At 38.7% G+C, this 25,910-nt stretch overlaps 2 protein-coding genes across 6 annotated transcripts in view; one reads left to right on the top strand and one right to left on the bottom strand.

Moving 5' to 3' along the window:
• Positions 1 to 211: 211 nt before the first annotated feature.
• On the bottom strand, positions 212 to 7,557 carry LOC138213575 (uncharacterized). Of its 3 annotated transcripts, none has more exons than XM_069174767.1 (5): positions 7,427 to 7,557; positions 4,440 to 4,626; positions 4,208 to 4,334; positions 1,674 to 1,830; positions 212 to 1,271 (listed from the first exon to the last, which is right to left on the bottom strand). In XM_069174767.1, exons 1-5 carry the CDS (start codon positions 7,555 to 7,557, stop codon positions 1,085 to 1,087), a joined length of 789 nt encoding a protein of 262 aa, XP_069030868.1. In that variant the 3' UTR covers positions 212 to 1,084. The 3 variants fall into 3 exon arrangements, 2 of the variants coding, with proteins under 2 accessions (XP_069030868.1, XP_069030869.1); XM_069174768.1 differs by having other exon boundaries at positions 4,440 to 6,421; positions 7,427 to 7,487; XR_011179538.1 differs by having other exon boundaries at positions 4,208 to 4,356; positions 4,440 to 7,487.
• Positions 7,558 to 7,853: 296 nt separating this feature from the next.
• Positions 7,854 to 25,910, top strand: part of LOC138213574 (coiled-coil domain-containing protein 85A-like) — a 29,939-nt gene continuing 11,882 nt past the window's right edge. For 2 of the 3 annotated variants that reach the window (XR_011179536.1, XM_069174766.1), the window contains exons 1-2: positions 7,854 to 8,098; positions 9,362 to 10,442. Coding sequence is in view for 1 of the 3 variants with exons in the window: in XM_069174766.1 (XP_069030867.1) it covers positions 7,874 to 8,098; positions 9,362 to 10,442 (1,306 nt within the window). In the remaining 2 variants the exon portion in view is untranslated. Of the gene's footprint in view, positions 8,099 to 9,361; positions 10,454 to 25,910 lie in introns of all 3 variants that reach the window. The other variant, XR_011179537.1, reaches the window with a different exon arrangement.

Genomic DNA, 25,910 nt, shown 5'->3' with positions numbered 1-25,910 from the left:
TTGTCATCAGATGGCACCAACAACTGCGTGGTTATTTAAAGTAATGCACAATGATTTGATTCACAGACAAGGGGCTGTGCAAATTTAAACAAGAGAACCATTAAAAAACATAGCTCAAAATTTGCCAAATACAAATACTGCAAAATGAATGGAGCCTGTCTAGAATTAGATAAAAGGCACTCCTGTGAAAAGATGCAAAGCAACAGAATGATTATATTCTACATCAAGTCTTTTTATTAAAAATAATATATTTGAATTGAACCCCTTTGGAATCACCAACAATTTGAATAGCAATTACAGATTTACAATTACATTCATTTTGTAATTTAATTACATGTACCTAGTTACTGATATTCAAACTAGATGCTGAAACTGAATTCTTTGGAACAGTTAAAATATTTACTCTATCTTTCAAAATTAGATCCAGTGGGTGTAACTGAAATAATTTCTTTACCTTTTGCCAAAGACAATTTGACAAATACATATTTAACTACAAACCACACTTTACAATTAATAATCTACTTCCAAAACAAGTATTTTAGGACAACCCTACCAGCATTGAATGTGAAACTGCTTTATGCTCGTGCAAACAAGAAAACAAGTCAAACCAGTAGCCTGCATTTTTGTGACAGGAGATCAGGAAGTTCTTTGGTGGAAACATTCTATTTATCTGAGTCAGAAAGGAACAGCTTGTACCAGAAAAACAAACAAAAAACAAAACATTTCTATACACATGCAGGCAAAGATGAAACTGTCAATAAGTTTATAGTTGAAAGCAAGAACAGATTTGCATCTGCATATTTTTTGATCAACAGCAGATACAGTATGTTTGGGAGCAGGAATTGGTATCGGACAACAAAAATATTGGTAAAAAAAAACCCCGCAATTATTATTAAACTATATATATCTGTTCATTTCAGCATCACATCATGCAGACTACGCAGGTACAATAAGTGCAAAAAGTGCCTGTATTTCTGTAACAGTTTTCTGACATTTTAAAAAGAAAGTGGAACAGTAAAAACCTTGATTGAGTGGATGACAGTAGAAAAGCCACAGTGATTTCATAACGCACAGTTTACCGGGTTTAGCTGATGACGTCTGCTGTGGTGGGGATCCAGACTTCATTGTGGTGAAGAATGGAAAAATAGGACTCATAGCCAGCCCCAATGTATGTGTGGGGATCAAAGGTTTTCACAGCCGTCACCAAGGCCTCACGAAGAATGTTTGCATTTTGTAGGCACAACTCGACGCTTGGAGTACCATGGAAAAACCTTATGATAGATGCAAGAACAAAATTGAATAGAGTTATAGTTTCAGATTTGTTATAGCCATTATTCACTGAGATTTAGGCCTGTGTGTTTCATTTCTTTTCCCTGTCTGCTCTGATGGATGCATTCACACACACTTTTTTTTCTATTGCTATCACTGAGTTGTGCCAAACTATCCTGTCACCTCAATCTCCACATTAGCAGGGTGCAGAATTCTCACTTTTTCATTCAGTTCTTAGCCCCAAAGTTCAAATCTAGATTGGAATGTCCCCGAGATAAAATTTTGTTTCTTGTTACTATTTGTGAATCAGTGAACTGCAGAAATGTTAAATAAAAAACAGTCCCCTGTAGAGATAACTGTGATTTAAAGAAATTAAATTAAATCAAAATGAAGGTGATGCTCACATGACATAGAAGATGGCCTCCGGTTTGAGTTCCAGTGTGACTGATGGATCAGAGCTTTCAGATATTTGGTTACCAGGAGGAACAAACCAGGACAATGAATAATCAGAAGGTCCTCCCCGTTCTGTGACGTTGACCAGTACTGGGTAGTTTTTATCAGCTAGAAGAGACAAAATAGGTACAAAACAAATGTACAATTAAAGAGGAGCCTGTAATTCTGATCCTTGGCCTTTTTTGTAAAATTTACAGATTATCACTCATGGTCTGCTCGCTGTGTATTCTCTGTGTATTTTGAACAAAAATCCAATGATTTCACTCTGCCCTGGCTCCATAAATAGGAAACAAACAAAGTGACTCAGATCAAGCCGCACACTATTCTAGCCAATCAACAACATGGTACCCACATGACAGGGGGAGGAGGACATGGCAGGACAGGGGATCTCCACAACATGGCATGTTAAGGAAGAGAGATAACTGATAAACAGTCTTATAACAGGTCATAAGAACAACATTGACAATTAAATGATATGATCAGGCAAAGGTGAAGAGCTGTGTCATTATTGCTGAGGTTTTCTCACAATGGAGAGACTGCAGAGAGTTGAAAGGCATGAAGATGGATGCAGGTTGCCCTGTTTCTGCTTGACTGGTGGGTAACATTAGTTCATAGTCTATGATGAGAACTGAACTAGCTGCAAAATTAGCTTTATCTAACTACTCAACTTCTTTTTCAGACCCCATCCCAACAACGCATTTCAGCCTCAATTAGCATAGCCATATCAGATCAGATCAGATGTATTTTGACTAACAGGCTTATGTACCACAGGTTTTTAAGGTTTCTGTAATTAAACCTTTACTTTAAAAGCCTACTCTTGATCCAGCTGGTTTAGGTAACTATATATATATATATATATATATAACCTCATGTTTATTTCTCAAATCCTGGAAAGAACTGTTATAAATTGATTATACAACCATCCGCACAGAATGTTTTTTTAAGATTTTCAGTCAGACTTTAAAGTACATCATAGCACAAAGACGGCATTGGTGAAAATGACCGACAATCTAATTGCTTCAGGTGATGGACTCATCTCTATACTTGTGCTCCGTGATGTCAATGCTGCTTTTGAAACAATTTATGACAACATTTTATTGTAGAGACTAGAACATGTCAGTAAGATCAGAGGAACTGCATTAGGCTGGTTTAAGTCATATTTACCCCACAGATGTCAATTTGTCAATGTCAACAACGACTCTTCCACACACACAAAAGGCCATATAGTTCCACAAAGTTCTTCAGTGCCAGGTCCGAATACATGGTTACTTAGGCGATATTATCAGAAAACACAGCATACATTTACATTTATATGCAGATGTCAATCAGCGTATGAAACTAAATAAAACATTTCAGTTGGTGAAACAAGCATATATAAAAGACATAAAGGCCTGAATGACCTACACTGTTCCACTTCTAAATTCAGACAAAACTATGGTTGATGTATTTAGCTCTAAACACCTTAGATATTCTTTATCAAACCAAATAGTTATTCTATATGACATTGGCTCAGTCTCCAGCACCACAGTGAGGAATCTTGGAGTCCTTTAACTCACATACTGTATAAAGCATGTCTCTAATTCCATTCTCTGCCAGTTTGTTTTCTGTCAATAATACGCCTCACCCATTTAATAAGGTCTTGGCCGGTGCTTACAATGGGTAGTACTTACTGGTAGTGAGTACTGGCTCTTCTATATTTAACCCTGTTGTACTGTGACTTTTTCTTGTGCACCAACACTTCTCACAAGCAGATCTTTTTAGCTACAGCTCAGATGAGTTAGTCTTTACTGTGATTGATTGCTGCATTGTGGGAGGATTAATGGCGCCTTCATGAGCAACTAGGAAGTGGCAAAGTTGTTTCCTCCAAGGGAATATCCCTACACTACAATACACTACATCAAGAAGTTTACATATATCGTGACTAATCAACGGCTTGTCTAAGTAAATTTATATTAACCTTAAACGAATGTTGGCCTGGCTTAAAGGGCACAAAGAGAACACAAACAGACTAAAACAATGACACAACAGAGCTTCAAAAGTTAATATCCTACCCAATAGTATTAAACACAGGCGGGAAGGTGCAAGCAAACTCCTTGCAGAGGAAACACCACTGTTGGCCTAATACCGCAACTTCCTATATATGTTTGAAATTAAAAGCCCTTATTTCAAATTAAAAGCCTCCCAGCATTTGATACACAATCCATCTATATTCTATTCCAGTTCAAGCTTGGTTTGATTTGATTGTTGTTAGCGCAGTGTGCTTAAGTTGAGAGCTAGTGAATTCTTTTGACTGAGATGTCATACGAAATGGTTTGATTATCATCTTAGTTCATTAGAAAGCTGTTATTCCCTCACAACATATTTACATGAAGGGATATCTGAGTTTTATTTATTTAAAAATAGGCAGGAATTGCATTGTGATGCTCTAGCATCTTAAACCAAACTAATGTACGAGTGAAACTTGAAGTATCAGACACTGACATACTTGCCCAGCCGTGTCCCTGGAAATAACCCTTCAGCCTTGCATGTGCAGCCATGACATCAGCGCTCCCAGTGCCATCTACCTTGGTGGTTGTCCAGTAAGCAGCATAATACAAGCGCTTCTCAAAAACCTGCACACAACAGAAGCAAAAACTACACTTATACATACATATAAAAGAAGAACAGACAGTGTGCTCTTTATTATGTCTTTTATTATTATGTACGCCAAAGCCTACCTCGTTTTTCTCAAGCTGGCGGTATTCAGGACATTGTTTCTTATAGCAGAAGTCTTCATCCGTCTTAGCTTGTCCAACCCAGTACGACACCAAGACAAGAGCTATGATCTTGATCATCAGTTGTTCCATCCTCGCCGACTTAACAGACAATCTGCACAGCTGTAGCCTCCCTGCAGCCTTCCTGCTGCTTTAAAGCACATACTTATCCAACATTTGAACCAGATTATCAGGTCAGACAGACACTTCCACATAGTTCTTGTCCCTGAAAGGCAGAGAAGCCAGTTTACTATGGCACTGCTGCACAGGGTTTCACTTGCACTTTTCTGGAGAAAAAAAACAACACAGACTACATGATGACACAGATTCATGTATCCAGTCTGTGAGAAATTTAATTTGTTGCAGGATGTTTGTATTTTTAATTTTATTTGAAGAGTGCTCAGTCACAACAAAAGTTTTGTCAAGGCACTTAACATAGTAATGTCTTGAAAAAAGTACCATATAACATTATAGAGAGGAAACCAACAGAGTCTCAGAGGTGGGAGTTCATCAGCCTCAAGAGGCTGATGAAGAGGTGAGAGGAGAGGGTCAGGGATACCTGCAAAAAAAAAGCTCCCAAACCAAAACTGGGAGCTGGTTCCACAAGAGAGGGTGAACCACAACCAGGCCATCTTTCGGACAGCCTTATTGGAGTAAGATGGTAATATAAGGTCCTGGAGATAAATTGGAGCTTGTCCATTAAGATTATAACAATAAGTGGGTTTATTAACATTTTGATAAAAGTCAATCAAGACGAATAATGAATTAAATGCAATATTCGAGGATGCCATGGCTCACATCAACATGATATAATTACTTTATCTGTACTAATCACTAAATCAAACTATAAATCAGAGAACTGCGCCTGTGCAAAGACTGAAAAAGAAAATTAGCTTGTATCAAAATGTGGTACAGAGCATCTCCTCTCTTTTTGAGATTAATGTATTCTGTACATGGTCCCTGCTATAAATACATTTCAACTAAACTGGCAATAAACAACAACAAATAGAGCTGTTTTTTGTGTTTTCTAGTGTGAGAAACTAAGATTTTGACTTTCAGATTAGCATTAACAAAATTTGGGTCTCGGATTGTTAAACTGAATAGAAGATTAATTGCACACATCCTCTGCAACCAGAATATGGAGGAATGTCACACATTCTGTGATGGGCAGGAAAAGTGTGTGTGAATGGGATACATGGGAGGCAAACACTGTAAAACACCTTGTTGACCGGACAGGACAGCAAGGCATGTATGTGGCACACATCCCCCCCCCACACACACACAAGGTACCCCTTGTCCATCATGATGGCCATTGTTGGTTTGAGAAGAGAGACATTGCCAAGAGCTCTTTACTAAGAGCTGACACAAAGGTCATTGCACCAGGAAGGACCATACCATGCAATCCTTAGGAGGTGCAGTGAAATGCAGGTTAGTGCAGTCGAGCACTACTTTATGGATCAAAGTTCTCATGAACAGAAAAAAAAATTATCAAGAGGTTGCAGAAACTGTTAAAAGAAAAATATATAGTGCATTTTAGATACAATTATTTTCACATTACACACTGCCAATAACTGCCGCATTTCATCTTACTTGAAAAAAAAAATCTAAATATGAAGTTGAAATATAAAATTTGTAAATATATGAAACATTAAAGATGTATAAAGTAAAAGTAAAAAACTTATTTACAAATTTATTGCAAATCACTGACTGCTAGTCACTGACAAAAAAACGTTGAGCTCAGGCCGCTATAATGTGAAATGTGATAGAAATCAAACAATACCTTAATGTCAGAATTGCATTTTCAGAAAAAATAAATAAACCATTGCATTGCAGGTGTGAGGAACCTGAATAAGTTTAGCCATAGTCCAGACCCTTGTCACAAACACCACCTTCTGCGTTGATGTCTTGATGTCTTGAAGTCCATCGAGTGACCATCAGTAACAAACCTGTGAGAACAATGACATTGTGCAGAGTGTGCACTGTACTGAATGAAATATGTGATGGCATCATACTATAGTTTTAATCATGTCAATAAAACCACATATTAGACATGTAAGGTAAATAAGAGCCTTTTAGTCTTCAGAATAAATATGTTTGTAAAAATCCAACTAACAGTAGAGAAAAGAGATTTAAGCTTACAGTATCTTGTATAAAACCTTATTTCAACTGAAGCAGTTGAACTTGTTGCTGATTGCCATTTTCTTCATGTGTCTGCAAGGAGATCTTCACTGCAGTCCGGGGTGAGATTGAGCACAGTAAGCAGCCGTTTTTTTGTAGTGGGCACATATTGTGCGTTAACTGGTAGTCGTCTAGTGGCTTCCAACTTACAAAATTGCAAACTTTATTTTTGTTTTGAGTGCGAGAATTTGCACTCAAAGTTTTCTCAAAGTTTTTTTGTTGTAGGTAGGTAGGTAGGTAGGTCGGTTGGTCGGTCGGTTAGTAGGTAGGTAGGTAGAAAGATAGATAGATAGAGACTTTATTGATCCCACAAGGGGGAATTTTTCAAATGACGACGTTGGTGAGCATATTAATTAATCAGACCATTACCTTGATTAAAATTACAGAATTCTTTCGGATTGAACATTGTTAAAAACATAACACTAAACACAACCAAACAATATATAACACATTTCAGTGCTGACAAGTTATATGTCATACCCCTTAGGATAATCGTTTTTACAATGTGGTACTGACAATTTTACTCATGTAAAAAAAGAATAGACTCTTCCTACACTAGTGATTGGTTTTCTTAATAAGAGGAGAGTTGAACTTCCCCTGAGAAGAATCAACATTAGGTGTTACCAGTCCAGGATAAACTAATCGAAAATGGAAACACCACTTTGAGCAGTCAGTACAGTGATGGAGCAATACCTTACAGCTACAGCAGATGGCGCAACAAAACCAAGCAGCTTCAGGAGAAGGAGCGGGTGATGGAGAAGGAGAAAAGGTACCTTATCTTGGCTCTGTGGCGATGCACCTGCAACCTTTCCATGCAGTCCTTGTCTTCCTCCTCCTCCTTCCGTGTTTCTCCGAACGACGGTAGTGCGCACTGAGCTGCGAGAATGCGCAAAGCGGCCTGCATGCACCTGGAGAGAAAACGCCCAGCCAAACCGGCGAAGAGCTCAATCGGAGCCACAGCAGCATGCAGACTGGTGCACTAACAACGGGGATATAGCAGCAGAACACAGGGTGGATATTGGAGCTACAGCATGGGCGTGAGAGAGAGGCACATCCAAAGCAAAAGCGATGTAATTCCACGGGTATAAGAAGTTGGGTGGGGGGATCCTGAGAACCATTTGGATCAGAGGTGCATATTGGGGTTAGGTTTGGTGTCTTTTTCTCTCAATTTCACCAAACAGTACTTGTTTCCCTTTAAATCTCCACCGGCGTTTAAAAAGATGGAGAAAGGCGCACAGCAGCTGCCCAAAAGCGCAGAGAGTCCGGCCGAGGACATCTCCAAAATCCGCGACGAAGAGCTGCTGAAGTGGGGCAAAGAGCAGCTGGTTCAATTTCTGCGGAGGACAGAGGCGGAGAAGAGGGGCGTTATCGTGGAGCACGGTAATCTAATGCGGGAGGTGAACCGGAGACTCCAGCAGCACTTGAACGAGATAAGAAGTTTGAAGGTGAGATGGGTGGGGAACTTAGGTTGTAGCAGGGCCCCCGGGGGGGGGGGTTATACCGTTTTTTTGGCTATAACGAGCATACTGATTTAGACCCGGGCAGGATGTGGAGAAGAAGCCTTCAGAGATAGGGCCATTTCACAGATTGTGAGTAAAGGTCAAAATAGTAACTAAATAATCAGGAATAGAAATGAGTTAAACCTGTTGCATATGAGGTAGTAAAAATTAGTGTATACGGTATCTATAAAATAGTTTAATTATCTTTATTGTTAATACAATATAATATGGATTAAGTGCCTCTGTACTAACATATACATGATGGAATTTCCCCCACACATGAATACATGTTCATTGGTGCCCTCAGGTAGATTGTATCTTCAGCTTTCAAACATGATACAGTTTAACCCAGTCAAGAAGGGCTGCATCTATAGTCTCATTTAGAGCTGAAATGATTGGTCAAGTAATGGACCAGCTAAAAACAAATTGGCAGTTATGATAATGAGTAAACATTTTTAAGGAAAAATAGTAAAAAAAAAAATTAAAAAAAAAATGGCTTCACGCTTTCCCAGTGTGTGGATTTTACATTTTTGATTGTTTTGTTTTGTTTTATGTTATTTTATTTTCAACTGAATATCTGTGTTGTTGCACAAAACAACAAAATGAAAAACTGTGTTGGATATTATTTGCACCATTTTTGAACCTTTCATTCATAAAACAACTAACTAGTTAATGGAGAAAAAAATTGGCAGACTAATTGAAAATGACAGGAATTATTAATTGCAGTTGTGTTTTCTCTCATGTTTAATGTTTGTGTTCTTCATAAACCAATTCATCCTTTTGCCTATAGAATGCCGGGGAATTTTGAGAAATGATCATTACTGTTGTTTTGTTTAACAGGCCAAAAGCTAAATACATTCAGTTTACTATCATATTACAATATGAAAAAAGGAGAATGCTGCAAAAGTATGTTGTTTTATTTTTTTAAATGTAGCTCAAAAAAAGAATAGATTATGAAATAATTGGAATGTGATATAAGATTGATAGCAGTAACACCTCAACATACACAAACATACATACACACACACACACACACACACACACACACACACACACACACACACACACACACACACTCAATGGGAACAGTTTTCATCTAATTCACCAAATGATTGTTCACAGCAGGAATGTGTATGTAATCCCCCGTTGTGTTGCTCTGTGTCTGTATTTCTGTTCATCTGTGTGTGTGGGGGGGTTTATGTAAACCAGGACGTGAACCAGAAACTTCAGGAGGATAACCAGGAGCTGCGGGACCTGTGCTGCTTCCTGGATGACGACCGGCAGAAAGGGAAGCGGGTGTCACGGGAGTGGCAGCGCCTGGGCCGCTACAGCGCCGGCCTGATGAGGAAGGAAATGGCCATCTACCTGCAAAAGCTGAAGGAGCTGGAGCAGCGGCAGGTGGAGGTCATCCGAGAGAACCTGGAGCTCAAGGAGGTGTGTTTAATGCTGGAGGAGGAGAGGGCTGTGGCTGTCGTTGGAGGAGGAGGGGGGGGTGGTGTTGGAGTGTCTGGGCAAGGAGGCTCCGGCTGCAGGAGCTCTATAGACAGTCAGAATAGTCTGTCTCAGCTGTGTGGAGGCCTGCCTGCGCTTGGCCTGCTGCGTGACGTTGGCGATGGGAGCAGTACTTCCAGTGCTGGGAGCACGGACAGCCCCGATAACCCCCACCAAAAGCCTCCACCCCGGAGCTCCAATGCCAGCCCCGGATCTGGGTCACTATGCATCTCCTCAGAGCAATCAGGAAATGTGTGCGAATCTAACGGCAGGAGGCATAGCTCCACCCCAGAGTACCACACGTTCCCTCAGTCCTGCCGCCCCCGTGGGGGGTCCCTCACCAACCTGGACCCCCATGGCCTTCGAGGACACAGTCTGGAGAAACACAGCAAGTCACCCACCAGGCTACCATGTGATTCTCAGCCCAAACCCTGCAGCTCTGACCTATTATCTCAGAAACAGGTGCTGATGTCAGGACAGGCGTCACCAGGCTGCAGGAAGGGCTCAGCTAAGTCCAGCCCAGAGCTTAGTCAGAGACACCGGCTGGTAAACATGGTGGAGGCTGGCTGTGGGAGTCCCAAGGCCAACCAGGCGGCAATGGGGATGCCTGAGCACCTGAGGAAGGGACAGGTGATTGTGGGAAGTCCAGAATTGATACAGCACCATCATCACTATCAGCACAGCCCCGGGGTGGAGCAGAGCAAAGGGAGTTATAGCAGTGGCTCCCCTGGGAGGCATGGGGGTCAGAGAAGGGCAGCGAGAGAGGAGATGGCCCCCCACCACCAGAGTCTGTACAACGGTAGGCACATGGTAACTTTTACCTTGTTCATATATTCATAACCCATTTATGACCCAGTAAGGAACATTAGTACCCTTCCAAAAGTATCTTCATGTGATACTTATTCTTATTATTGTGGCCGCTCAAAGTCTTAATCACTTAACCACCTCTGATTTTTGGATTCAGGCACATTGACATATATCATGGCACGTGACATGAACCTCCTTAATTCGCTTAAATAGAGTTAAATCTAGATGGTCACCCTTTTGAAGTTATCATGTGGTACTAACCTCTAGTTTCTGTGGTCCCTTTTTTAACACAAACTAGAGAGCATCACATTTACTTGAAACATTAGACCTCTGTCTTTTTAATGCTATGATAAGCTTGCTGGCTGTAGGTTATCTGTAGATTTATTGTTACTTTGCTGGTAAGAGGGGTATCAGAAATACTGAACACAGGAAAAAAGTGAAAAAGCTTTCACAGGGTCCAAATACTGTTTTTATAAAACAGTTTTTAGTACATGCTATAAATTAAAAGATGGAAGCATGAAAATTGATTTTTGACTTTGGAATCAGAGGTTTGGCAAAAGTTAACTTAAGGTCCAGTCTTTTGAGTCAGCAAAGAGAAGCCTTTTGAAAGTATGCATCTGTTGCTAACTTATAGTGTCAACTTACTTTCTCAAAAACAGAAATTAGCAACCTCAAAATTAGCATGACAGAATTGTTGGCTGCAATAGCTAACACAGTATACATATGAGAGGGGTATCCAAATTTTCATCTAACTCTTGGCAATACATCTAATTAGCATAATTAGGTGTGCTCACTCTAAAAGTGCAAAGAGCTATTGTTACACTGCCGTTAAAGTTTTCACAGGTTACTCCTCCTCCAGCATTGGCACATGACATGCACCAAATTCAAATATGTGGTGACCCTACTGGGAATGGTGTAGAGATCCCTTGAATTGTTTTCAAATCATAATAAAGTTGCGACCCATAGGAATGACTTGAGAATAGAATTGTTTTTGTCTTTCTGAAATATAAAAAAAAATGCAATAGCAAATGACATTACACTTGGTAGAACTAATACCACAAGGATTTCCCTCTGTGTGAAAAAAATGACCTCAATAATTAGTTATTTTATTTTTCAGTTTATCGTTAATAACATCCACACCATGACTTATAGAAAGATAGACAAAATTTTGGGGGGGAATTCCTTGGATCCATCGTAAAAAAATTTCTATTTGGAACCTCCGACTTGAACATGGACACATTTTCAGGCAATTTGCATTTTTTTCTGTAAAACAAATGTTTCACTCCCTGTTCATTCAGTCTACCCTGGCTGCGCCGTCTGTGGCTCCAGCTTCACTTTTCATTGCTGTGAATGCAGTCTGGTAACGCGGCTTTTATTAGTGTTTGCACAACCACTCTGAAGTGCAGACCAATCACTGACCAGTGTCGGTGGTTAACCGCAATTTTCCTAACCCTTCTAAGCTGTGATTGGACGGCTGGTGACAGTGACGAGCAGTGTTAATATTTTAAACTCTCGCTGACTAAAAAAATAAAAAAATCGCTGAACATTCAGTGCTCAGCACGCATTCAACACTCAGCACCTCATAACACCGCTGGCATTTATTAAAACAATTTTCAAAATACGCTTTATAAAAAAAAAACACTTTGGTGGGCACGGGCTGTAGGTAGTTACAGCGGTGGCAGAGTGTTTTACACCTAGTAGGATGGAACAACTGCAAACGATTTCCTATGAAGCGTGCCTGGACTCATATTCACGTGGTAAAATTGGGACTGGTTTGTACCAGGCTACATTCAATCCTCCCAAAAAATTGAATACGCCCGATGTGGAGGAGCAGTTGGTTTCCAAAGTTTAGAGGGCAGGGTTTTTGGGTGCTTAAAAATTTCAAATTCAAGTAACTTGAATGAAGGCATTGAAACCAAGCTTCAGAAATCTATGCACATTGGAATATCGAACACACATACATTTTGTGGAATATGGCCCCTAAACAAATTATTTTTGTCCATATTTCATCCAATCTTTACCAAAACTGCTGATAAATGTTTTAACAATTGAAAAATAGTTTGGAAATGTTGGTGTTGATGGTCCTTACAGTTTTTCTACAATCACTGAGCAATGTTGCAATGATGAGAAAAAAAATTATGCCCTGAAATTAGGATATAATTTATACATGCAACACTTTATTTCAACCTCTGACTAGACCCAGGAGCATGTAAGTGCCTCTGAGCAAGCATACTATTTTTGTTGAATTACGTCAACAAGTGGCACTACAGTACCGTTACCTACCTGTCCATCATCCTTAATAATCCTTCTGTCCTATCCATCAATCTCGTTCTTCTAAATATATTCAGATATCTCTGAAATGCCTGGAGGTAATTTCTTATAATTTGGCACTTCCATTAACTTGGAATCAATGATGTATTGATTAGAATCTGGAGTTCAAAGGTAACTGTGTCAACATAAAACCTATATGTGGCCATAACTCAATAATTCATACATTAGTTATCAAACCCATTTCGCACAAATATTTAATGGGATAAAATGATTATTTTTCATTTCTGTCTAGTATTCAACACCATAACTGAGGCGCACAAAGGGAGATTGTGACCATATTTCTCATTCACGACAGAAAGTGAATTGGTGACATTATCCCTGGGGGTCCATTTACAAATTGTGCTGATTGTATAGATCCTCTGTACTGTCAGGCTTGACGTAGCTGTGTTAAACATCCAGGTTTTAGAATTTATAGCTTCTTTGCAGCCACATCTATATAAGTGTGGACAGATATGCATTTTAAGCCACTACTTGAGTGCTTACCAGAGGGTTCTAGTTTAACTGAGAGATGTCAATCCAACTTTCAATATCAGAGGAGACTTAGATCTGATCAACAATGGCATCGTCTCTCATTTTCTTTTGTGTCCTGTGATAAGCTATCATAGACTATGAAAGCTGGACTAAGCAAGAGAATCAGGGGTCCAGAAGGGCCACTTTATTGGAAAAGCATCCATTTGGTGCTCTCGTCATCCTAGCACATTTTTAAATATGCCACCATCCTGCCCATGTAAATGATAACAATACCCAATATCACATGCTATTTACCTTTTAACATTGCTAATATTGATTGATAATTATTGTTGTAATGTTTAGGTTAAGGCTTGCACTTAATATTTAATGCAAAAGAAAAGTCAAGTAGCCTCACGTCTTTGAGAGATGATTCATAAAAAGCATCAGGAGTGCTCCTCTGAGATATCATGACATGCTTCAGAGGTAGGACAGCTGATGCTGTAAAGTAGGTTTTGCCACTTTTTAAGGTCAGTGAGTGTTTTTGTTGCTCAACCATTAATTATTCAAAAGCCGCAAGAAGCAGTCTAATTGGAGACCTTCTAAAATGAGCTGCTGTTTTGCTTTAGTCTATACGCTATACACTCTGCCAGTTTAGTGTGTGGACCAAACAGGGTACATTAGGAAGCCCCGAGAGCATAGGCCATGGTGCCAGCTCTTTATGGGAGATGTCACATTAATCTAGTATTCGAACAATGACTGTACAATAACTCACCTCTGGCAAAATCCATCACATAACAATAACACTGTTGACTGTGTTTCTTGGTTGTTTGTGCTGTGCATTTTATATTTTATATTTTTACTGCTATTTTACTGCTATTTTATTGCTTTTCTATTATTCTATTATTATCTTATTGCTTCTGTATGCTGCAGCAGCGAAAATATTTCCCCTCGGGGATTAATACAATAACTACCTAACCTAACTGCTTCTGCAATGTGGTAACACACAAAACTTAATTGTTAACTTCCCAGGAGTCTGAAAAACCATGAGCTATAAATGTTACATTAGCATGTCTGGCCAGCAATGTTTACATGTCTGTGATAAGTGTCACATAGTTGTGGTTGTCATGCGACTTGGAATTTGGCGACTTGGTGTCAACTGGATTTCTTAATAGTGATGCCATTTTTACGAGCTTATGGCGAAAGGGCCTCCTGAGGTGAAGTGTGCCGAATGATAGACGGTGCTCTCTGCTGCAGAGATGAAATACTTCCACATACTGCTTCTCCGATGCTTTTGTGTTGTGGTTGTCTGCTCAGGATGTCTTTGTTCACTCGTGTCCTCCATTTTGCCTCATAATTGTATCATAAAATAATTGTCAAATCAGGTCAAATATATCAAGCTGATGATAAACTGTTAGACTACCCTCTGCTGGATCTGAAGGTAAACTACTTCAATCAGTCAAATGCACCTGTTGACTGTAAATTTCCAATTCGAATAGGTCATTACAGTGTGTTACAAATAATACTTTTATTTAACGTTCACATTGATTTGTCCCAGATGCACACTTTTAAAAGCTTATTTTAACAAAAAATGTTGTGCTTTGAAATAGCAGAGCAGATGTGAATCTCTATGCTGCCCTTTTCTCTCTGCTCTTCCCTCTGTTGGAGGTTTTTCTTCCTTAAAGAGGAGTTTTTCTCTCCTAGCTTATGTGGGAATTGTTGAATTGTTGGGTTTCTCTATAATGCTGTAAAGTTCTGCTGTAAGGACTTTAATGTGTTAAGTGCCATGAATTAACCTATGTTTTGATTTGGCGCTATATAAATAAAATGTAATTGAATTTAAAAAAAAAAAAATTCTTAGCTTTTAAGCTTGGCTTAATTTGGTTGCCATTAGATATTCTAAAGGGCTCCTTTGTGGCACTTCTGCTATAGTTGTTTCTCTGTTTGTGCGGATTAACTTTGAGTGTGACGACTGTGTTCACAGATCTAGTGCACAGTACAACTGCCCCGACTCACTTACCCATCTTTTAAAGTAGGGAATGGAATTTCATTGAGGGTAGGTTTTTGTTAAGACTGCTTTTAAAAAGATTGTTAGTGGATAAGGTGTTTGGGAGGAGCACCTGCTCCTGCACTTCTTTGTATTGCTCTATTCATGTAGTAGCGTGTGTGTGTGATAAGTTGTTTGTGTGTAATGTGCTTTGCCGTATGCAGTACTTAGAGGAGTCCTGCATAAGGGGAAATCCAATCTCATTTACCTGTTTATTAGTTGCTGGCTGTACTTTCAGGGGTTTGAGCATTGTAATATAGTTATATACTGATGATAAAATATGACAAAATAGTGTTTTACCACATGTCTCCAGAACAGCGTGTGTTGTCAAAGGTTCTTGAAGTGTGTGGAAGTCTACTGGAGGGATGAACATCATTCTTTCAGGAGGGTCTGGTGGGATTGGGCTGTCCAATGAAACGGTACATGGAGGAGGTGTTGATCATGTTTATCGCATTACATTTCAAGCCTACAGTAATTACTCAACTTTTTCTTGCTAAGGAACAGTGACTTCCAGCAGCCTCATTTCTCAAAGCATGAATAGAAAAGGGTTTGAAACATGTTTGTATCTGTAAAACCAAGAAAACTTAGATTCATCAAACACAACAGCGCACAGTGATAAATTCCCATTTTATATCTATCTGCTTGTGCATGTAAAATTTCATTTACATATACAAACTCACTCAGAATGCCAAATGTGGTCGACACATCCCTTTGAAAGTCCTAGTTGTCCTTGGAGAGGAGGTGTTTCAGCTGAGTTTTTCTGTTCATCTCACAAAATGTTTCCAACGGAACAGATTTGCACTTTAATCAATCCAGCTGCTAACACAGGCGGAGGAATGACTTGTGTTCTTCTTCAGCTGTGCACCCCTTACCACAACCTGAAGAGTATTTTTACTCCTCAAGTAAGTTTTCCTGTGTTGGGTTTTAAGTGCTTCCAAAACATGGGTGACCTACCGCTCAGCACTGTGCCTGATACAAATTCCAACCAATTTCTTTCATGGGCCATGTTGGCCACGTTAACAATCAGTAACTGATTAATTGTTAATGTACATAATAGTTAACCAGGGCTACTTCCTTAAACATTTAAAGGGCGCAATATTTCAGCCACTTTGCAACACCCAATCCTGACTCCCATATCAGATATACATTTTTGCCTCTTCTGACAGGTATGGCAGGTTTGGTGTGTTTTCAAGCATCCCTGGTCCTCAACAAAAAAATCCTGTGCCATGAAGAATTGAAATGAAGAAATTTGACACATCGCCAAATCAATACCCCTTTATGAAACTTGACAAACTTATGAATATGGCATCATCAGGGTCTTAAGACTTTTCTGACCTAATCTGGAATTGATCTTGTCAACCTGCTTGAAGAAGCACATGAAAGCATAAAGCTTTTCATTCCCTGTTGCTAGTAGGCGATGCTATGACCATGACCAAATATTGGCACATCGATGCCTTCAGGACGAGACCAGCCTGAAATCAGCCTGAAATCAGAAATAATGGACAATAAAGTTTAGTTTATGGCACCAAAAAACTTGATAAGATACAAATGCCCACCACATTTGTTACATGTAGCTAAAAGTGACTATGGGTGGAGGTGCATTTTAGGGGGCACCGTAAAAAAAATGAAGAAAAATAATAATTCCTTAAAATACAATATTCAGACAACAACAGGGTTCCTGCAGTGTTGCTAGACCCTTAGTAAAAACAAAGACAGGAAGGGTTTACACAAGTGATGCTTCTCAAATCCCTCATACTAAGAAGTAAAAAGACAAGAAGAGTTTTTGCGACACAAGGGAAGCTGCTCCAATCCCTACTGAGAGCAAAGATGAGAGGAGTTCTCGTAATGCAAAGCGACACTCCTTCAACCCATAAAGAATAAGAACATTAAAATAGGTCCTTCACACCATTATTCTTTAGAGAAGCTATTTGTGGAAGTCTAAAATCAGGGATTGCAGGAGGATTTATTTTACATGATAGCCAAATAAAAAAAATGTTTAGTCCAAAATGTATCGTCATCAAAATGTTTAGTTCAGTTTGCTAAAAATATGAGTGTAACATTGGTGCGACACTCTGGTAGTCCAGGAACAGCAATGATTTCTCCTGTGCTGTGGAAGTGCTTTATATTACAGCTTAGGCCTTGGGAAATAGCTTTGTACCTTAGGTAGATGCAGGATCCCTGACTCAGCTGTTACCAGGAAACAATAGTGGCTGAATGTACAGTACTGTAAGCTGAGATGCTGTATTCCTTTTCATATATATTACCACCAAACAGTACCAAGCATATGTTTTTAGAAGAATTTAAAGTTTAGTAACTCCTCATCTCTCCACAGATGTTCTGCCAAAGAGCATTGGAGTATTCTAAGTGGGAAGAGAGTGTGTGTTTGTTTGTGTATATATATATAGTTATATATATAAAAAAGAATGAAAGTGAATATATGCTCAGGGTGTTTTTTCTTAATTTCTGTTATCACATTTTGAGATATATCAAAAAATTATATATATATATATATATATATATATAATAAATAATATAAAATAAATAATATATATATTAATATATATTTAAATAATTATTTTGTCAGATTTAAAAAACCTAAAAAATAAAATTCACTCTCAGTACTTCAGAGAATAACAAACTTGCCATAGAAATACCGTATATTAAAAATGTTCCACTCACTCAAATATTTTTTGTTAACATCGATACTGATCATAAACACAATAATTTATTTATTTCAAGAATTTTATCTTCAATTCCTATTTTGTTTACATATTGTTGTATTATGTATATCATGTTGTTGTTGTTTTTAAATAAAAAAATAAACACTAATTTTTTATTAAAAAAAATATCGGCGTACCATGTGGGTTCTGGGGTCATACTGCCCCACGGTGACCAGGCAGATTGCCCATACCTTGATTTTCCATCCAGGGCCCTGCACACAGGGAGTGTAAATCCTCATTAAACAGCCTCCATCAAGTACCAGCACCTTTACAAGTTGAGGTCATTAATTTCAACGGTCTGTCTATACTGCAGCCTTATAATTGAATAGGCGCTGTGTGTTCTCCCCCCCCCCCTTTATAGGAGTTCAGCTCGTAACAATACGTGTTGTTTACAGAACAAATGTAACCCTCAGGCTGTCTGCTGGGGCATTAAATGAGGTGTGTATTTTATTTGACAGTAAACCAGAGGTGTTCCATGTTGTAGAATTTCCCAAAAATATCAGTTTTACTTTTCTTATGGTTTATAAAATGCATATCTTGATAGTGGGAGCATTCCAACTTATTGACGTAATTAGTCTACTTAATACCGATAGGCAGCAGAACAGGACGATAGACGTTCCGTGGTTAACTTTCACATAGAAATAACAGGCACTGCAGAAAGCGCTCCACAGTGAAGTTTGTTCCATGAAGGCAAGTGACTTCAATAAAGAGGAAATGGTTTGGTGACAAAAATTCAGATGAACTTCGGAACCATCACACAGTCAAAGTACTATCATCAACGAATGAGACGGGCCTTCATGGCAGCACTGGGTGTTGTGAATTATTAATGATTCTTCAGTTCCATGGTCTCAACAAAATCCTTTCTGAAGGTATTTTGAGGTAATTTGGGGTTATTGACATTGATAAGATAACAACAGCTTAAAAAAACTATGATTGTTTTTATAGAGTTAGTTACGATCAGCCAAGTATGTAGGTAAAACATAATGTAGCAACAAATAGTAACTTTCTGATATGTCATAATCATTATTGTTTTATTATGATCATGTTATATAAGACTTACATATTGGAAACAAGAAATATATTGAAATTTTCGGAGTGATTTTCACTTACACAGAGATGTGCTTCATCGTATCACATTTAATCCTAACCTATTGAGAAGGTCACAAAAAACAGATAACGTACTAAATTGATGCCAAAATCTGGAAACATGTCAGAATTTGATTTTCTGTGGTAGCATAGGTAGCAAAAGTAGCGTCAGTGTTGTATGGACTGAAAATACTGACACACCTAAAACCTTTTGAAGCACCTCAAAGACAGGCATCCAGATCTGTACACAGAACTGAAGTTGAGACAGTTGTTGACATTTGGTCAGAAAATTGATAACCTGCGGTCAGAAAGGTTATCGTTAGCTTATTCAGGCTAATATAGCGATAGCACAAGCCATTAAAAAAAAAAAAAAAAAAAAAAAAAGTGTTTATGTTAAGTTACATTAATTTGATTTACAACATATTTATTGGTTGGTATTGAATTTGGTATCAAGAATCGTGGAATTTCAATGATATTGGTATACCATTGGTATCAGTATTGGCAATACCAGAGTATTGTGATGTTCCTACTACTACAGCATAAAGACTGACATTTCAGAAGTTGCAAGCTTTTGTAAAATTGGACAAATGAAGGATCACTTCATTGTTTTTGTGTTGCTATTTTATGAGGTAAACTAATAATTATAACTTGTGTAAAAAAAAAGATTGACTTTGTATTTCATTAGAGAAGTTGAATAGGAATCTATGGAGCCGGAGGCTTTTTGGAGCCAACCTCAAGTGGCCCTCGGTGGTATTGCAGTTTATGGCCCTCTAGCATTGGCCTCATTTTTTCTGACCAGGAAACTACATCCACTTTTATATACAGTTGATGGTCATGACGCAGTAGCCAATGTCAGCCATAAAATATAGAAGGTACTCGGATGAACTACAAATGAATTACAATTAAATTACACACAAAAGGGTAACATTTTAAAAAACGTTTCACCAACTCATCGGGTTTAGTAATTTAGCCAGCTGTGCAAGGCCATTGAGTGGCCATTTACAAACTAAGGAATAAGGCAATTAAGGCACTGCAGCTAAAGCTGTTTTATTATGATTGCGCGCCTGCGTGTTGCCAAGGCAGAATAAAACTGGGGCCCTGAGATGAATGTATCCTGACTTTTATTCCCCAGTATGTTGCAATTACCCAAAAGTCTGGATCATCCCCCATAATGTAACTTGAATGGCAGTGATCTAAAGGAAAGGATTGTATGTCAACATTGGTATTTTTCCCTGCCTAATGAGTTGCCCATGTCTTTAAAACTTGTATCACATCCCTGTGACATCTTCAGGGTTTTTTCTCAGAACTTGAGAGAAGACGCTCAGCCTAACTGCCGTTAGTACTACCCATGACAAACTTCCACATGATGTTTTGCAGTGGCTCTTTCAAGACAACATAACTTTTGGTTTCATTCACTTTTACTGTAAGAGCTTTGGTTTGAAAAAAAAAAAACAGCATGGATGCCATGGATAAACGAGTTGTGTCTTCCTTTTTCTAGTAGAGATGTTCTGTTGAGCCCAGCTGGTGTGGCTGCCAGCCCAGGGTGGATATGTGCTGAATCAGATGGGAAGAATTAGCAGGCAAAACTCATTAGGCTTGGTACATAGCCAAAGCAGGCCTCAGTACAAATGATGGTGGGTTTTGGATAAAGTCTTTGTTCTTGCAGAGGAGGAGAACAGAAGACTCTCTTCACTTCATTTGGAGCCCAACATCTTTCTTGATCGAAGCATGCATGGCAGAGCTAAGGGCATGCACACACGGCCGATAACACACATACACAATGGCACATTACATAAGCATGCGATCTCATTTAAACATGTCCATACAGATATGTACACACACACACTTACAGAAGCACAACAAGTATGCAGTCACATACAAGCTAATGCACACACGCTTCTAATCAGCAGCAGCAATCATACACACTTAGACACACTCTACCGTGTATTTCTCTGGTGGGGTTGGGGGGGGGGGGGCGCTTATTATTGGTGAGGATGTGATAGATTGTGACTCCCCCCTCGGATTGCCCCTCCAATGCAATGAGGCTTCAGCCTGAGAAGTGACTCAACTGTGTGTGCTGCTGTTTTCAGTATCATCACCACTCCTCTCAACTCCTGAAATGAGATTCAGACACTGACATTTGAACATTAATTTCCAGTATATGTACAGTGAAGTGTGAGGAAATTTAGTGGAGTTAGTAAATGGTATCATTAAATATAGTTTGGTATCTTTCAAGCTTTAAACACTGAACACAAAAAGATCACACTTACATGTATCCCAATTACATAGCCTTGCAACTAAACAGACCTATATAATCGACAAACATACATTAACATATAAACAAAATTCCGTTATCTTGTATAACTTTAAAAAAGTTTGTAAGATTTAGGGGATGTATGGGTAGAAATGGAATACATATTTACGCTAATTATGTTTTCATAAGTGTATAATCACAATCGGTATACCTATAATCTCCTGTTACCTTTAAACAAAAGCTAACTGTTTTTTTTAAAGGCCGGCATAATAACAATAGTTTGGAGGAGGATTATTTGGAAGAAAAAAAATAAAAAATTCGGAAGTTAAATTTTTTTTTTTACTCTCGTTAAAACCTGTGGACACTGTGTCAGCTGGACAATAAAGATTTATCCCATATTTTCTAAATCTATCATCATAATATTTTTTCTGTCTTTTGTCATTGAGATGAGAACTACCTTATGAAAAAGTTCTTCTGCATTTATCGCTTGGAATATGTCCTTCTAGTGTGCCCATTAATACAAAAAATATCAATACTTCCGATTCCAAACGTTTCTCTTCTAGTATCAATTTGGTTATTAAAAGATCGATATTTAAAGACAGTAATTTAAATTAAATGTGTATTGTATTATCAACAGGAAAAAAAAAACTACACTTTCACCAGAATCAGTCGAAATAAGACAGGAACTACGTTTCCTTCCCCCTGCCATAGACATATGTGCACTATGGCTCTACTTTGAACTTTGGTGATGAAACTTGAGAGAATTGAGTGATTGGTCAGTGAAAACAGTCATGGAAAAACACCAACAACACACTCTTATCTGCTCCCTGAATAACAAAGGACCGGTAAAAAGACTGACAGACAGTAAAAACGTGATGAATTTTTAAACTTTTTTTTAACCCCAAACTGGCTTCTGGTTCCAAAGGAGAGAGGAATGATAGCTAAAGGGTATGCCTCCCGTTCTACTTTTGGAAACACTAGGAACCACAAATAAGCCTGCACTCTGAGAGCGATTCTATTAGGATAATGAGATCTTTAATACAGTATATGTTGGAGTTTATAGTCATTAAGGTTTTTCTTACGCAGGAAGAAGGGTTTTAAATTATATTCTTGATTTTACTAGAAGCCAATAAAGAGAGGCTTATATGGGAGAAATATTATCTCACTGGCTAAATTTCATCAGTATTTTGGATCGATTGCAGGTTTTTCAGAGGGAAATTCGTAGATCCAGATAGGAATGAATTACAATCGTCTGGAGGAAAGAACTGCATGTACTAGTTTTTGACATTATTCTGAAAGATGTTTTGATTTTGTGCAAGAAGACATTCCGAGAGAATTGCTTTATGTGTGAATTTATAGGACATATCTTGGCCAAAAATAACTCCAAAGTTCCTCACAGTTGTACTGGAGGTCAAGTCAAGGTCAGAGTAACTTTATGGTTAGAATATGACTTCTAAGGTTTTAGGGCCAAATACTATAACTTCGGTTTTGTCTGAATTTAGAATCCAATATACAAACCATTCAGGGATGAGTTTCCAATCATGCCTTGAGGTCTAACAATTTCTAATTATTGTTGCCTGTGATAACATGTTGTCAAGACGATTCGGGATCAAGTTGGACAGTAAACTAACCCACATGCTTCATGCATGCGTTCCCTGACACAGACCATGTTTTATCCCCTGTCTATGCATGCAGTGCGCACAGTGTAAAGGTTTTGCAGCAGCAACATTCACATCTTAACCGTCGGACCCTTTGTCATCTACACAGAAATGAAACCTGAATCTGTAACAACAGCAACACAGCATCTCTATAAACAAAACCATAATGGGAGGGTCATCTGTCCCTGCTCCTTACTCTGTCAGTTAGCTGTGGTGTAAAAATGGACAGAATTATTCTGCTTTGAATTCTCTCTCTCTCTCTCTCTCTCTCTCTCTCTCTCTCTCTCTCTCTCACACACACACATGGCTTAAAGGCTTCATGTAACAAGCTTTCACTGTTCAGATACGACCATTTAGCCTGTGCTGGTCTAATTGAATTTGTGGAATGAATGTGTGCATGCGTGTGTGTGTGTGTGTGTGTGTGTGTGTGTGTGTGCGCTCGCATACATAAAGTGAACTTGGTCTGATTTGGTGTCAAACTGCCCCCTAGAGATCCTCAAACTAGGAGGGAGGGATTAAGCTGGCAATGCACCTCTGCGATTGTCCATCTACACGCTGACATTCTCCATCTAACATTCACTCATCCTTCCTCCTGCTGTCATTTCCTCTCCTTCTCCATAAATGATCTCACTTTTCATTTTTTCATGAAGGTCCATCATCCGTCTGACTGTCTCTTCAATTAGAGAGTTTTTTATAAGCTGCTCTGACACAGATCCAGCAGTCTTCTTAGTAATAAGAAAGAGTAAAGGTGTAGTACGCAGTTGTCACAGGATTGTGTGTTATGTTCAGTTTAAGTGGCTTCACGCTGCAGGACAGTTCCCAGTTACAATATGACATGTGGCCATTTCTTGAAATTGCAGTTTAAGACAGTGGTGTGCCGACAGGCTAGAATCTGATTTGGATCTGATTGAGTCAAGTCTGGTTGTGCCCAGTGCCACCTTCAATCAGATGTCTCTTTTTTTTTTTTAAATAAATGCGTTAATTTTTGATGGGGACCAAATTTTTTTACTTGTGAAGACCTTTAATGTCTGCAGAGTGGGACGTATACAACTATGGAGTCATTGACAGCGTGCGTTTTGGAGTTTTTTTCATTACAGGTAATTGTGGAATCATATTTAAACTGAGTTCACCTCCTGTGAGGAAGGTCACATTTTCTTAAATCACTTTTTCCCATGCTTCTGTTATTTCAATTCTAGTAAACACGTGTCTGGACCATTTAGCCAAATAGAATGACCATTAAATGTATGGATTTCTGGTATTGTGTTACTTTAAATATTTCCAATGATCCTCTGAGTGGAAATTAAAAGTGTAAGATTTGAAAGGATTCTTCCCTTCTTCCGGGTCTGTCCTTATCTAGTCCCCTCTCCCTAATCTCTGTTTATTGTTATCATTACAATCTCATGAAACTGCAATAAATTTGACAGAAGTCCTTGCTTTCTGTTGAAATTTGTTCAAAATGTTGTGCTTCTTAAAGCAGTTTTTGGAGGCAGTAAAACTATTTATTTTCTTTCTCTTTTTGCCTTTGCCACATTCGATTTCCACTGATTACCCACAAATGTTGTAAAGTAATATAATTTTAAGACAAAGAGAAGGGAGGTAAGATCACCAAAGGGTTTTGATTTAAGTAGTATTGTTAGTTACTTCATTACATCTTCCCTTCTAAAATTGCTTCAAAATGGATTGAAGGATTTGTGGCTCTTAAATGATACCCCGCTTATTTTGAGATGGGATTCAGGAAATGAGAAAGGATTTTGTCATCTTCATCTGTTAATGGACTTTAAAATGAACAAGCTGAATCCTCTACAATGCCCTGTTATGATTACAATTACTGCTGAGTGTAAGGTCCCAGATAAATTAAATGTTTCTATTTAAATTCACATAGCTTTACTTCAAATACACAGTTTTTCTGTCAGTGTTTGTCTTTGTTTTCTTTCATCAGTGCTCCAGGTGCAGGTGAAAACAGTAATTTGCACTGGGCTCAGTTGGCCCAAGCTCACATTTCTCTGCATAAGTGGAAAGTATCGCCATAGAGAGCTCCAAGTACACACACACACACACACACACACACACACACACACACACACACACACACACACACACACACACACAGCCATCTTGTCACTGTCAAGGGAGCACAATATATTACACTGCTGCTTCTAATAATAAACATAAGCCACACAGTTGTGGATACCTGCAGCTTTTGGACTGTCACTAAAATAAATGTGAGCACAACCACATTCAGAGATCCTCTGACCATCTGAACTACGTAAGTAGTTCTTTCTGGTACTTAAAATGCCACATGTAACATTTTAATATCACTGAGTAATCTCCATATTAAGTCAGAGTTATTACTTCAAACAGCTGGACAGCTGTTAGTGATTAGGCAGGAAGGTGGGACTGTGTCACTGCAGACTTCACTGTTAAGCTTCAAAAGCTCAGTTCAACTAGAAGAGACTTCGCCACATAAATACGAAATGAAACAATTCATTGACAAGGTTGTGACAATATGAATATAGAGATTTTGGTGCAGAACGTGTAACATCATTTGGCGTGATTGTGGCCAGAACAGATCCTTGCAGAGTGCCCTGCAGGAGGGCATCTGAGTCCCCATGGTGGTAGGTAGAGCTGAGGTGGCGGTAAATGCCTGCGAGACAAGCAAGAGGGACAGTGAGCAAAGTATTTGAACTGAATGACCCATGTCAGATGGCGTGTGCTGTGATTGGATACATGGAATGAGTGGGAAGAAGGAGGAGAGGAGAGATGTGATTAGGAGGGTAACGCTGGCTCAGTCTTATCATTAAACTAAGTAAACTTCCAATTCACACAGCTCATCAAAAGGGCTAGCTTATGGTTTCAGTTTAGAGTGACGCAGATTGTTTTTTATTCTCTTCAAGTCTTATTCCTTTTTAAAACCTAT

Source organism: Embiotoca jacksoni, unplaced genomic scaffold (genome assembly GCF_022577435.1).
Source record: "Embiotoca jacksoni isolate LCO1_2020_lvr unplaced genomic scaffold, fEmbJac1.0.p SCAF_61, whole genome shotgun sequence".
NCBI classification, from domain to species: domain Eukaryota; kingdom Metazoa; phylum Chordata; class Actinopteri; family Embiotocidae; genus Embiotoca; species Embiotoca jacksoni.
Note: the sequence above shows the minus strand (reverse complement) of the source record. Positions and strands in the feature narration are given on the sequence as shown.